The 14,690-nt window shown below is 37.4% G+C and overlaps 1 protein-coding gene across 1 annotated transcript in view; it reads right to left on the minus strand.

Moving 5' to 3' along the window:
• The window catches only part of LOC107584149 (striated muscle enriched protein kinase), a 62,309-nt gene extending 49,009 nt beyond the window's left edge, over positions 1-13,300 (minus strand). Inside the window, exons 1-4 of the mRNA XM_016270628.1 lie at positions 13,236-13,300; positions 8,308-8,428; positions 1,364-2,937; positions 1,058-1,201 (exon numbers count right to left, since the gene is read on the minus strand). Of these exons, the coding sequence (XP_016126114.1) occupies positions 1,058-1,201; positions 1,364-2,937; positions 8,308-8,420 (1,831 nt within the window). The 5' untranslated portion in view covers positions 8,421-8,428; positions 13,236-13,300. The remainder of the gene's footprint in view (positions 1-1,057; positions 1,202-1,363; positions 2,938-8,307; positions 8,429-13,235) is intronic.
• Between the last annotated feature and the right edge of the window lie 1,390 nt (positions 13,301-14,690).

Consider the following 14,690-nt stretch of genomic DNA (forward strand, 5'->3'; position numbering starts at 1 on the left):
AATCCTGGCAGCAGCGTTCTGGATGAGCTGCAGCTGTCTAATGGTCTTCTTGGGAAGGCCGGTGAGGAGACCATTACAATAGTCCACCCTGCTGGTGATAAAGGCATGAACAAGTTTCTCCAAGTCTTGACTGGAAACAAAACCTCTAATTCTTGCAATGTTTTTGAGATGATAGTATGCTGATTTAGTTACTGCTTTGACATGACTACTGAAACTAAGGTCTGTCTCCAGAATCACACCAAGATTCCTGACTTGATTTTTAGTTGTCAAACCCCTAGAGTCAAGGTATGCATTCACCTTGAGAACTTCATCTTTGTTTCCAAATGCAATGATTTCGTTTTTTTCCTTGTTTAACTGAAGGGCACATCCAACTGTTAATTTCATCAATGCATTGGCAGAGGGAGTCAATGGGGCTGTAGTCATTTGGAGATAAGGCTAGGTAAATCTGGGTATCATCAGCATAGCTGTGATAGGCAATTTGGTTATTTCTCATTATTTGACTTAGTGGGAGCATATACAGGCTAAACAAGAGCGGTGCAAGAATTGAGCCTTGTGGGACTCCGCATGTCATGGACGTCCACTTAAGACTTATGCTCTCCTATACTCACATAATAACCTGAACCTGAACCATTTGTATGACCTGAACCATTTGATTACCATCCCAGAAAGCCCGACCCAGTTTTCCAGTCTCTCTAGAAAGTATGTTATGATCGACCGTGTCAAACGCAGCACTGAGATCTAGTAGTACCAGCACTGATATTTTGCCAGAATCAGAATTGAAGCAAATATCATTTATTATCTTAATGAGCGCTGTCTTTGTGCTGTGATGCGGTCGGAAACCAGATTGAAAATTGTCCAGGTATCCATTTGAGTTTAAGTATTTGTTCAGCTGATTGTAAGTTAATGTAAAGTAATTTTTTGAGTAAATGATTCAGAGTCAACAGGGACTACACCATGACTGCATCCCTGTGATGCTCATGTATTACAGTTACAAGTCAAATAGGCAAGATGCTAAAGGTTCTGTTTGAAGTTATTACAGCAGAAATAAAGGACTTACCTTCTGGGCGAGGGGTGCCACTGATGATGCATTTTAAAAGCACTTCTGTTCCAGTAAAGGCCACAGTGTCCTGAAGTGGAAACTCAAACACAGGAGCCTCTAGAGGATCCTCTCCTGCAGACACGTATGAGTCGTCTGAAGATTCTGTAACAGCATAAGATATCTGTCAGATCCATTAGACATGATATTCCTCAAATATAATATCCAACTTGAATTGGAGGTGCATTGCAAATTAGGTTTGTCTCAGTATTTCTCAGGTTTCTCAAGGTCAAGGATTTGCATGCCACTGGAAATGCCTAAACTTACCAAATTCAGGGGACATTGGTCTTTGTCTGCGTCCTCTTCCTCTGCTTCTTTGGGGTTTTTCCTCTTTAGCAATGCCACTTTTCTTAGACTTTTCAGTCGTTTCTGCAGGTGTGTCCGTCTCCATTGGCTCCTCTTCAACAATAATTTTTGGTATAGTGAGCTTTGGTGCCGGTGGCAAAGGAGTCACATCCAGCTCCATCTTTTCCTCAGATGAGGAAGATGAGGAAACTCTTGGAGGTTTGGGGGGAGCTTGGATAGGACATTCTTGAATAGCTACAGTTTCTCCTTGCACCAGAGGACTTTCAGGCCTTCTTTCCAGTTTTCTCAGCGTGACCTCTATTGGCGTCTTCCTATGCATGGATTCATCATCTGCTTTTGGAACTTCCTGAACACGAACAACCCTCTTTACTAGTGGACTTGCAGGTCTTGGTTCCACCTTGCGTAATGTCATCTCTAAGACATTTCGGGATGGTGATTCAGATCTACCTCGAGAGCGCTCTTCAGCCATGGCAGTAATCTCTACAGTTGGAGACCTTCGGGGGCTGTCTCTGCTCGGGCTTGGACCCCAAAGTCTTGGAGATCTTTGTCCAGGTAAATCAGAGAGTGACATGGCCTCTGGAGTGGATGGTTCTTGTCCAAATGTGCTTACCAACATGGTGGTTGGGACAGATCGATCACTTTCATCTTTTTCCAGTGACTGTTGTGCCAGCTGGTCTTTTCGTCTGCGAGATGGTGATTTTGGAGGTGATCGTTCTTTTGGTTGTCCTCTCTCTCTCATCTCTTGTTCTCGCTGAGCACGTTCTCTATCCAGCAGCTTTTGAAGAACCTGAGGTGGGATGGGCTCTAACTTACTTACAGGCTGCCTGCTCTTGCGAAAAGTAGAGAGCTGCTCTGTTGAGAAGGATTTCTTCATGTGTGGTTTACCGACAAGCTTTTTGATGCGCTGGAGCTCCTCTGTGAACTTGTTCTCAATGTCCTGCACCTTTTGGGTGTAACGGGGTCTGTCCTCCAGGGAAGCAGCCCGCTGTTTGAACACGGTCCTTCTCTGGGCTGCGTCTGCCTTCAGAGCCTCACGAAGGTCTTCTTTGGAGCTCTCCCTCGAGATTCCCAACCGGCTCCCTCCTTCATCAGAGTCAATAGACGAGGCTCTATTAAATCCAGCCCAAGAGCATCCGGATATAGATCCCTCTGGGTTATCGATACTTCTTCTGCGCTCTTCAAAGACTCGCACCTTCTCAAAGATCTTGGAGCTAGCTCTTGTCAGTTTTGGTGAGGGCCGAGGTGTAAGTTCCTTACGGGAATACTCACTGACAGGGGTTTGGGGTCGAGAGTCTTGAGCACTACTCTGAGACATGCCTGAGGATTTGGGTTGCTTTATCTTCTCCTCAAACTCTCCTGGTACCGTGTCTTGATATTCAGTTGGCACGACAACTTTCTTGCGTGGGGCTAGGGGTGTGGCAGGGGCTGAACCAGAACGGCTGAGCAAAGGAGAGGCAGTAGAGCGGCCAATTTTGGGGGAAGGGGGTGGTAGGACTTGAGGGGGAGATTCCCTCAAAACTTCTTCACATGGGCTCCTAAAAGAAGGTGTTTGAGGGAAATGTTCTGTTAGAGTATGGGGTTATGCAAGGGGAGGAGCCCAACTGTTTGGATGAGGACTTTGGAAGAGGGGCCAGAGAGGCTAATTTCTCTTATGTGGGACCTTAAATGGGACTGTCTACATGTGTTTGTGTACAAGTTACTTCAAATCTACTTCTGTTAATGTCTTAATTTGATCAAAATAATTTGCTTTTTAAATGAGGAAGGAGTGTGTGAACCTTCATATTTTTAAAATTAAAAAGATAAATAAAGAAAATTAAAAATGATGAGCTTCTGTTAATTGCATTTTCTAATTAGTTACGGTTGATAAATTGAAATATAAAAATAATGCGAGGGGATGTTCAGAGCATGAATAAAATGTATTCTATTAATCTTGGAGTGACAGTCAAGACTAGTGGTTGAATGGATCGTAGTTGATCCGTGATCAGTACGGACCAACCCCCACGTTTCGGCACATGTGATCCGCGGATTAACTGCAAAATTTAAACATAATAAAGTGAAAGTTTATCATTTGTACGTGTTTACACACTCAAGCGATTTTAAACCATTCCAGCGAAAGAAACTCGATTCGTTACTCGCGCACTTTCTATTTTCTATGCACATGCACAGCCGCACACACATGACGTGCGCATAATGATAAATTCTCATATGTTAACGCCTCATTTCTTTACAGAAGATGATTCTATATTTTATTAATGTTCCACTAAATTATGCAATCTGAAGAGTTTTGAGCGCTCTCTCTCGTCTCACTGCCATCACACTTAGTGGGGCAGAAATGTCATCAAAATTATTAAAAAAATAAAAATAGCCATTTAATGAGTTTCTGTTTTTACAAGAGTCCTGTTTTTCTGAATATCTGCACGATCGCAAATGCACAATAAACAAGTTACTGAGTAACTTTTAGACACAAAATTCCATTTTGCTCCGTCGAAAAGAAAATAGAACAAACAGCAGAACGGCTGTGTCTCTGAGCAACACGGTGTTTTGTTCCTCAGCGTTACACGGACCAGTAAATAATTCAATCAGGCTATAAGTACAGTCATTTGCTAAGTGAAATTAATTGGCATTTCAAATTAATTGGTTGATTTAAGTATTCAACTCACTCATTAAAACTCATTAAAACTTTAAGTATTCAACTCACTCATTACTTGCTGCCACCTACTGGCGGTTGTATATTCATATTTATAAAAGTAGCTTATTATTTAATATTACATCTAAATTTTGACTAGGGTAGACATGTTGCATATTAATTGTTAATTATTTTTGTGTATTTTGTGTTACTCCATAATGATGTTCTAGTTGAGGACATTTGTAGTGTATAGGTATAGGGCCCAAACACAACCTCAAGCCCAGGGTCCCCGGCCCCTAAGTCCTGCCCAGATCATTATATTGGATCCGTGCAACAGGTCTTAAAAGGACAGCAGCTTATAAATACCTGCTGCTGTCATTATCGCTGATCAAACAACAAAACACAGCTTTGACAAAGATCAATCTATATTTAATTTATACAGTGAACACTATGCAGTGTTATTTTACACTTAATTATTACATTTCTGTACCTGAATACTACCGACTTTTATTTGTAACATTGTTCTGTTGTATTTATCTATGCTTGTAATTTGTGTATTTGTTCTTATTTTTTCTGGCTGTTCACCTGTCTTTAATCAACTTTCTTAGTTAGCCTAGTAGTTTTTGCTGTGGTATCAAAGTACTTAGGTTTAAGTAATAAATAGAAAGCATAGTTACATTGAAATATATTTTTTTGCTGATCCGGAAAACGATTCAAGGCTCAAAAACCGTAATATGATCCGAACCGTGAGTTTTGTGATCTGTTGAACCACAAGTCAAGACCACATTTAAATGTAAAGTTACACTATGTCTACAAGGCTAAGAAATCTGAATTCTTTCTTAAAACAAATTGTAATTTATTTGTCTTTTACAAAATAACTGAATGCTGTAAAACAATGTAATATCAGCACATGGCAGATTAAATTGTGCCTACTAGCCTATACCTTCCAAAATCACTGGGCCAGACCACCACACATCACTGGATATCTACAGGAATAAGTCAAGTGTCACTTGCCAATGCTAGGAAGGAAGAGTAAAACAAGGATTAGTGCAGGCACATAACTATTAAATGTTGAGTTATCAAGAGTACTGCTAAAAGGGGTCTAATTCAAAATGGATGTGCACTAGAAAATGTCTGAAGAGCAGTAAAACATAAACATCTTTCTTGTTTACACAGCACAGACCAAACTGAACTAACCTTGCAGAGCTGATACAGCTAAAAGTACTGTAAATCCAACCAGTGTAGCTTCCTTCCCAACTGGCAGTTTGACAAACTTATTCTTGAATTCAACATCCAGTGCACTATAATGAGTGAACATCTCCCATGCAGCATCAAAATCATGCGAAAACAAAGCACAAATCTGGTTAAAACAGAGGGATGATCCTTAGAAATGTGTGATGTTAGTAAAGTATGACAATAAGCATCTGGCAATAGTGGTTTTTAGACAGTTTGCTATTTATTCAAGATAAATCAATTCAAAATTGATCTTCACATAAATATACAGTCTTGTACTTTATGGTTTTAATTGAGAGAATAATACTCAACACATTACAGTGTTTTAGATTGCACTTTATTTGAGATAATTATCATTGAAACGCTGATATTTAACTTTGGCAAAAAAATGTAAAAGACAAATTATATATATATATATATTTGTACAGAGCCTCTTAATCTGTGTGAGTAACACACATCTTTGAGAGTTCTTACAAGATCTATGCCCTCCTATCCTTGCGAGTCAAGGCATCATGTGCATGCATGCAAGGATTCATGACGTGCAGTTCACCAAAAACAGCATGCACAAAAAACCAGGGGGAAACCGAAGGGGTCGATGATACCTTACACAAAAATGTGATGCAAGCATGTTTTTAATGCAAACTTTTGGTCAGCTTCAATTTTGCATCAACTGCTGTGCGGGTAGAAAACTAAAATAATTTGCATATGGACAATGGGGGTCAAAGGAAAGTATGAACTAAATAAAAATAAATCTACATGAGGAATGAAAAAGGCAATAACGGTGCGTGAGGGAGGAGCTATTCTTAACTAAATTCAGACTATATTTGTCTCAGCCTGTAACCTCTACATTATTAGTTTATAGTATGAAATTCTGTTTTGTTTTTATATGTAACACTAGGTTTAACATATTATCAGCATATGTGTGACACTTTAATTTAACTTTTACTTTTATTATGATGCATGGTAAAATGGTAATGTTTTCGTGACACGTACAGAAAGAGCGTACAGCCAATGGAAGATGCATCACATTAAGCTTACTCAGCGAGTACGATTTTGGAGTTTAAATGCTTTGTCTTCAGATATAACAGTTTGGCCAACAGCAGCACTTCCAGAAATGATCTATTCTTAGACTCCTTCAGCAGCTTCCAAAAAATGTTGACCTGCACAAAAGGACACTGTGCTCTCAGCATCTCAGTTTGTACATAATGTGACACAGATCTGACAGATTATAAGCTGGCTGCTTTAAAGGCCAGGTCATTTACCTGACAGTGCGCTGCACCTGCCCTCTCTTAGCCCTCTCCATGACTTGCTTTAAGGTTATCTTAGTGTTAGGCACAAACTGGAACAGCCTGTCATTACCAATAGATCTTGGTTCAACACATTCATGATACAAATTAGCAGCAAATCAAAAGCAGAACCAAACAACGGGGATGGAAAACAGAAACTAATGGATAACAGTGGGCTTGAAAGTATGCTAAGCCTGGGATGGTTCAATGCTAAACAGAGTGGGATGAAATTTGAAAATTTGGGTTATAATAGACTAAGAAAACTCAAATTTGAAGGAGAGTTTGAGTGACATATGGTTCAAAGAGTGAGACAGTCAACCCTGGCTCAAACATGGATGAAGAAGAGTGCTACGGAGGGATGAATGACAGAAGATACAATCAATCGCCTACTTTTCTTTTCTATGCTTATACATCATAGCCAGCACAATATCTATGCTTATACATCATTGCCAGCACAGTATCTATGCTCATCTATGCTTATACATCAGTCAGCACCCAAAATTAACACTCATCAAATGTCAAATGTGAGTAAAAACTGACTTTTGTCCAATCATTAACAACACAACACAACACAGTTTAAGTCAAATTGCAAGAATGATAGTCTGATGTAAGCGACAAAAGCAATTCAAATCCAAGACAGACAACCGACTACATACAGTAAGAAAACACCTGTCACGAGTCACACATCTTCGAACAGCTTTTACAATCAGAAGTTTATCTAGGATGACTAAGGTATTTTTTTTTGTATCCAGAACATGAAATAATCCTTGCATTAAGCCACCGAAATGAATATACGACAATAAAATTCTGATATGTTTTGATGTTTTTGTGACATACAGCGAGACGGAAACTGGCTCATCTAAAGTAACAAATCATCTGTGGTTTTTATAATCACTAATATGCGATGAAAAACAGTGAAATAGTTTTGTAATAAAAATAATGCAAAATACAGTTTTACAGCAATAAATCTGGAATATTTTAAGGAATATTTAGGGTGAATTTTAGACCTTTATCATGTCACCGCCACCGCAATGACTTGAGCATGAAATCAAATCAATTAGTTTGACATAGCGTAAAAGTTCTATCTATGACAATGTGAAATTAATATGAGCATCAACTGAAGTTGTTCAGTGTCATTTCGATTCTGCTCTCCAAAAATGAAATAATACATGTATAAAATCAACGTGTGAAAAAACTACTTTTGTAAGGCTTTTGGCAGCTCACACAGATCTACACTCTGTGGGCTGAGCTGAACCTCATCCAAACGCAGAGAGCCCACTCACTGTATCTTCTGTCATTCCTGTGGTGATGTAAGCTGCCTCATGGGGCCACCACAACGCACAGCTCAAATACAGAGAGAGACAGAGGAGGAATTACAGCCTGAGTCTTGTTCTCAGCCCCCTCCCATCCATAGCACTTACAGGGGACACCATGTTAGAGCAAGGATCTCTTGTGATGGGGGCTGTGATTGTTTATCTATTGATGAGGGATCTTTTTATATATCTGTGTTTTGGTCTGCTTATTGTGGGCTGTGGCTGACTGCGGTTTATTTTAACTTGGGAAGGTTTACTTACAGGGGTACAGAAAAAGTCCTTCCTCTATAAAGACTGAACGTGCTACCATAGTAATCGCTAGCTAAAGACACACTTTCCTCTGACCCCCAAACCGGTCGGGATAGATTGGCGCGTGATGCTCGAATCAGAGGCTCGACCCCTAGGTGCCTGATCTGGGTGCCCGTCGGCTCCCGGCTGTTGGCTTGCCTGGCTGACTGCGGCCCCGGAGCTCTTGATCCCAGGGCTAGAGCTTCTTTCTCCAACACTGTGGTCTCACCGGCAGCCCAGCGATCGCTTGCATCTGGGGCGACATCCATCATTCTCTCACCTGCGGGAGAGGGAAACGGGAACAGATAGAGCTAATTAAATTTCAGGCAGGATACTCGACGTCCTAGCGTTCACAAGTAAGTTATGGGCGAACTCATCCGCATGATCAAAAAAACGCTAACAACAGAAATGACTTTTTCTTTCAATTACACTTTTCTCCTTTTACTAACATTATCTTTTCTTTCAACTGCATAAAAACCACCTAATAATCTTAGAATATTTATTAAACCAGTCATGTCATGATAAATAAAATGCTCCTTGATCTTTAGAAATAATATAGTTAATTAAACTAGAAAAACACACTATAACTTTAAGAACTAAAAACTTGCTTCGCAATTAAAAAAAGACCATTTATGGAAATTAAGCTGCAAAAATGACTCAAAGTTCTCCAATTTCTGATGCCAAAAAAAATAATAAAATGGAACCGTTTAAATCTATATTAGATTTGAGAGTCATAGCTCACGTGTGACTCCTCTTTCTCTTTTCACATGCAAAGAGTGTATTTGCATAAAAGTCTTAAAGGTATAGTAGCAAAAAACTGCCTGTTTAACTATAATGAAAAGGTCGATTATGACCATTTTGGTTACCTACATTCTAAATGAACCTCAGACAGACAGACAATATTGCGAAAGATTAATGAATAAAATCATGCTAAAAGGTAAATTTATGATGGTTACTAACATAATTGGATCTCAAAACAATCAATCAATCAATGTTATGACCCCTTTAAATTTATAGTGAAGGGAAAGAAAAGACAAAAGAAACTGACATATAATCCCTTTAAATCCTTACAAGAATGAAATACTGTTTGTTATGCCTACAAGTGGAAAATGTAAGTGGATTACATGAGCATGCATTCAGAGGTGTGAAGAATAAAGCCCAGGTGATGCCATTCAGCTGCAAGCTGCGCTGAAGCAAAGTCACAGCTGATGCCTTCAGAGCCAGTGTGATTCAGTGACTGAATGGATTAGACTGCAGTCAGGAAGCATCCATCAAAATCAATGACAATGCGCCTCCGCCCACCCCTCTACACCCACCATAACAGATCAAATCAATCACTTATGCCACTACGGAAATCATACGCTCCACCAAATCCTGACACATTTATTCCTCCTGTATCTCTTTGTTGGTGAAATTGTTGACTTTCTCTTTGTAGAAAGGCTTTGGATCTTACAACTGTATGTTATGCGCTGTGAAGACATCATTCATAGCAGTGCTAATGACAAACAAGCAATTTAGAGTGCAATTCAAGCTTTGTTGCTTGTGGTGCACTTCTTTGTTGAAAGCTGTGTTATACACAAGATAAATGAATTTCAATGTTAGACACTGAGATCAAAACGGATATTTATATACAGGCCATGCTGTTCTCACACTTCTCATTTCTAGGCTGAAATCGCACATCAAATAAATATCACTCTATTCCTCTCTTCTATTTTTTAGTCCTCTCTCGTGGTGATGTAAGAAATGGAAATACTGTTCACCCAATCTGTAAGTGTCTCAAATACTTTCCCCAGGGGATAACGGGAAGGCTTTTGTCATAATACATACTGACAAGTGAGAGCTCAATTGCCTAGATTCTGCAAAGGGACTAAATAGAATCAAGAGAATAGGCCTCAGATTTGTATCTTTGTAAACACATCCATGTTTTTCTTCTGTTTAAAGGCAATCTATATCAGGGATTAAAGTTCTGTCGCTAGGACGGATTTCCGTCCGTTCGTAAAGACAGTCACTTGCTTCATTCCTGAATAATTCAGCCGTTCGAACAAATCAATTGAATTAATGATTCATTGATAAAATCAGTGACTTGCCACCACCTGCTGGCGGATTTAGTTTCATTTTTAGCATATACAGTAATTTCAGTTATTTGAATCATATCTCTGTATTCAAAATGTTATATTTAAAACATTAATCTCCACATGAATTTATGAATTTAATTGCACTCATGCCCCCTCTGAGCCTCATTAAACGTCTGAAAATGTACCTACAAGCGACATCTGTGTTCTTCTGTGCCACCTCTGTAGTACAAATTAATTTATTAATACTAATTTCATATGATTGGTAGCTTATTTGTCTTATTCTACATATTGTTTTAAATAGAAATAGTCAAATATAACCTCGTATTAGGAAGGCTAATTTCTAATCTGAATTTTTGATTATTGATCAGAAGGTGCTCCAAATTTGTTTTAATTAGGAGGACAAGCGCTCCTAATTTCAAGAAGAAAAAAACTGCTCTTAAACTGGGTGTGTAACAGGTATGGCTGAGGAATGGGGTTTGGTCAAAGAAAGATTTTCAGTCAAAAGATTTTTTTTTTTTGCTTTACCCCTGCAATATAATAATAAGTAGAATACGACAAATTAGTTACCAATCATATGAAATTTGTATTAATAAATTAATTTGTACTACAGAGCTGGCAGAGAAGAACACAAGTGGCTTGTAGGTACATTTTCAGACGTTTAATGAGGCTCAGAGGTGGCATGAGTGCAATTAAATTCATAAATTCATGTGGAGATTAATGTTTTAAATATAAATATAAATACACATATAAATATAAACAGAAATATAATTTAAATAACTGAAATTATATGCTAAAAATGAAACTAAATCCGCCAACAGGTGGCGGCAAGTCACTGATTTTATCACTGAATCATTAATTCAATTGATTTGTTAGAATGGCTGAATCATTCAGGAATGAAGCAAGTGACTGTCTTTATGAACTGATGGAAATCCGTCGTAGCGACGGAACTTTAATCCCTGCTATATTCATGAATATTAAGTTGTTGGGTTTTTTTTTGGTTAAAATAAAAAAATCACACATGCACAAATAACCACGTCCAGCCTCCAACCAAGAGTAGTTATGTATAGCACCTTAAATTAGATGATATACATGCAACGTCATCTCACTATTATTCATAGGTTTTCATACTAAAAGCGTGGTTCAAGCACACGTTTCCATGCATTTGGAAAGACACTAAATATACAAAATGTTCAAATGTATGCACTTTATGGATATGAACAAGATCACAATAAAATTCAAAACCATTTCATAAAGCCTGCCTGTTTAATTCTAATATCTAGCATGGAGAATGGTCATGAATAGGTGAATTATGACCATTTTTATATTATAAACATTATAACTGGACCTAACGTTAATAGATAAAGAGAAATAAAGAAATAAAAAGAAAAAATGGATATGCATTTACACTTTACATTCAAATACCTGTGAATATTTAAATATATTTGATTTGTGGCTTTCATCATTTGTTGTTAATGTGTGAGCTTCTGTTTGCTGTTACCTCTTTATTATTACCCCTCTGAGCACCTGTCTTGCCAGAAATGCCTAGAGATTTAGCATAATGTGTGATTTATCTGAGTGAACAGCAGTGACTGTAAACACATCCAAAATAAGCCGAATGTGTGATTTAAGTCACTTTAGCATCAACTAATGCAAGTTTTGCATTAACATTTTCTTAATCAGAATAACCAATATCAAAGCATTTTTTTAACATGAAAGATTAAAAATGTCATTATTTACTCATTCTCATGTCATTCCAAACCCATATGCTGTATGCAATTCCTTACACTGAAAGCTAATTGTGACAAAGCATGTTAAGCTCCAAAAGAACCAAAAATAAGCAAATAAAAAAAGCCCCAAAGGAACTATAAAAATAGTCCATTTCACTCATGCATTAGATTCCAAGTCTTTGTAAGCCATACGATAGCTTTGTGTGAGGATCAGACTGAAACTTTCTTTCTGTTCCTCACATAAACTATCACAGCAGACTCAGAATATAGCGAATAATGTGTATGGGCTACTTACTTTTTTAAGGTTTTTTATTTTTTTTAATGCTGTTTTTTTAAGCTGTATGGCCATGGTCGCTATGAACTGCCATTGTATGAAAAAAAAGATTGTCCTTTTTGTGTGTCACAAAAGAAAATAACAGCCTATGGGTTTGTAATGGCATGTGCGCATCCAGCCCTCCTGCCAGGACCTATACACCTCCAGAGTGAGGAAAAGGGCAAGAAAACTAAATCATGAAAGCCACACACCCAGGACATAATGTTTTTGTACTTCGGTACAGACCACTGGGCACCAGAAAATTCAGGAATAAGAAGTTCCCATATCCATCTATATCTGTTAAGAACCACTACTGTATGGTCCATTACTTTTACTGATATTATATTGGACATTATGCAATAAAAAAAGAACATTACCTAATATATATTGACATGGTTGAAACACACTGCACACACCTGTTAATGTTTCTGTTTACTCAGTCTAGATGTTAATTCTTGCAATGTATCTTGTATTTAATATACGTAAGTGCTCAGAGTTCCTGTAAACCAAAAAAATAAACCCTCCTTGTGTGTGTGAGCACACTTGGCCAATGAAGTTTTGTCTGATTCTGTTTGACAGCATTTTTATTTTATTGGGGGAAACTATTCCTTTAACCACTGAAGGGTTTATAAATAAACTACCATTAAAAGGTTTAGGGTCGGTAATTTATAATGTTTTTAAAAGAAGATGCTCGCCAAGGCTGCATTTATTTGATCAAAAATAGTTTAAAAAAAATTAAAAATGAATTTTAAATTTTAAAAATGAAAGTTCAAAATTATTACAATTTAAAATAAATGTTTTAATTTATTTTATTTTTATATATATATATATATATATATATTTTTTTTTTTTTTTATTTTTTTTTTTTTTTTTTTTTTTTTTTTTTTTTTACAAGCTCTGCAAATACACATTTTAAGACATACGACTGAAAAAAGTTCACATAGTAGTTCATTTTGAAAGCGTCATGCGTACCTGCAGGCACTCGTTGGGCCTCATCCTGAAAACCTCTGGCTCCTTCTTTAGCTTCCAGGGGTATTTGTGGCTCAGCGGCTTCGTCTTCTGTAGTCTCAGAGTCTAACACAGAGAAATAAGACATTATGTTAGAAACTACTGCCTGTAATGATAATGGATATCAAACTAAGAAAATAATTTGAGTAAACAATTTTTGCTGTCTTGAGGAAAAGTGCATTACTTGAGCAAAAAAAACAAGATTTGGGTTGACATAGTGATAAGTGAAATTAATAAATAGAAATGATGTTTGAAATGGGAGCTTGGTGGGGAAAGAGAGGATGAACCACTGCAATGAGCCTAAAGATGAAAATTAACATTACCATAACTTTGCTTCCGACAGGAGCGGAAAACTTCGCTTCCATAGTGGCAGAGGAGAGAAGCAGACAAGACATCACCGTTACTATAGAGATAAATCCCAGAAAACAGATAGCACAGCAACAAATTGCTGAATGGACACATTTGCACAGGTTACTGGTCCTGGTTGAGACTAGTACTTGCTGCTCAACACCACTGCTATATGCTTTTGCTTTGTTTTCTGCGTTTATAATAATTTCTGAACTTCCATTGGGAAAACAATGGTAAGAGCTGGTAATGATGGTCAAACAGGCCAATCAAAATGCAAAATGACTTACCTAAAGGCTTAGTTAGTTAAATAAAGTCTCCACACATTAAACGAAATTTAATTAAATTTTTAATTATATAGGATCTTTTTTCATTTGCCCATCAAACCCTGTGGGCTCCATCCCACCCGTATAAATTTGCAAAAGGGGCAGCAAATTCCCGACTACTGTTAATCAAATATTTCTCATCTCAGACAAGATAAGGATTTTGAGCTTTTCAATGCATATTTTTCAATCATTTATGTATAATATACGAAGCCAGTTAATTTTGATGAAATTATCATCCTTTTTAAATGAGATCAAGGCTAATTTAGTTACCCAGATGGTACTGCAGTAAATAATCGGTGTGTTTCTAACTATTAATGATTATCAGAAACATTTTAATCCATGAGGTTCTTATATAATAAAAAATGACTAATATGAATTCCCATGAAAGAAAATGTTTTAATAGTTCCTGATCTTCAACGGAGAACGTAATTAAGAGAGTAATCCACATTAATTCCGCCTGTCTAATTATTTTTTTAAGGCATAGATTCAATTTAAAGCGCTTTTATAGGGAGCCACATCTAAAATCTCATCATATCAGTGCAAAAGTGTCAGTTCTTATAAACTGCTTCAATGCTAAGCTTTTTGCATTATTGATGCTGAGATTATAGTGCCTTTGTACATAAAGTGAATTGATTCATTGTTAGGCTCCGCTTTATCAGAGCGAACAGACAGACAATTCCAGAAAATCTGTCTAGCATGACTTCTCAAACCCAAGCACACAGACACAACAATGACTGACATTTTCAAT

The sequence above is a fragment of the Sinocyclocheilus grahami genome, unplaced genomic scaffold, assembly GCF_001515645.1.
Source record: "Sinocyclocheilus grahami isolate Dianchi unplaced genomic scaffold, SAMN03320097.WGS_v1.1 scaffold57.1, whole genome shotgun sequence".
Classification (NCBI taxonomy): Eukaryota; Metazoa; Chordata; class Actinopteri; order Cypriniformes; family Cyprinidae; genus Sinocyclocheilus; species Sinocyclocheilus grahami.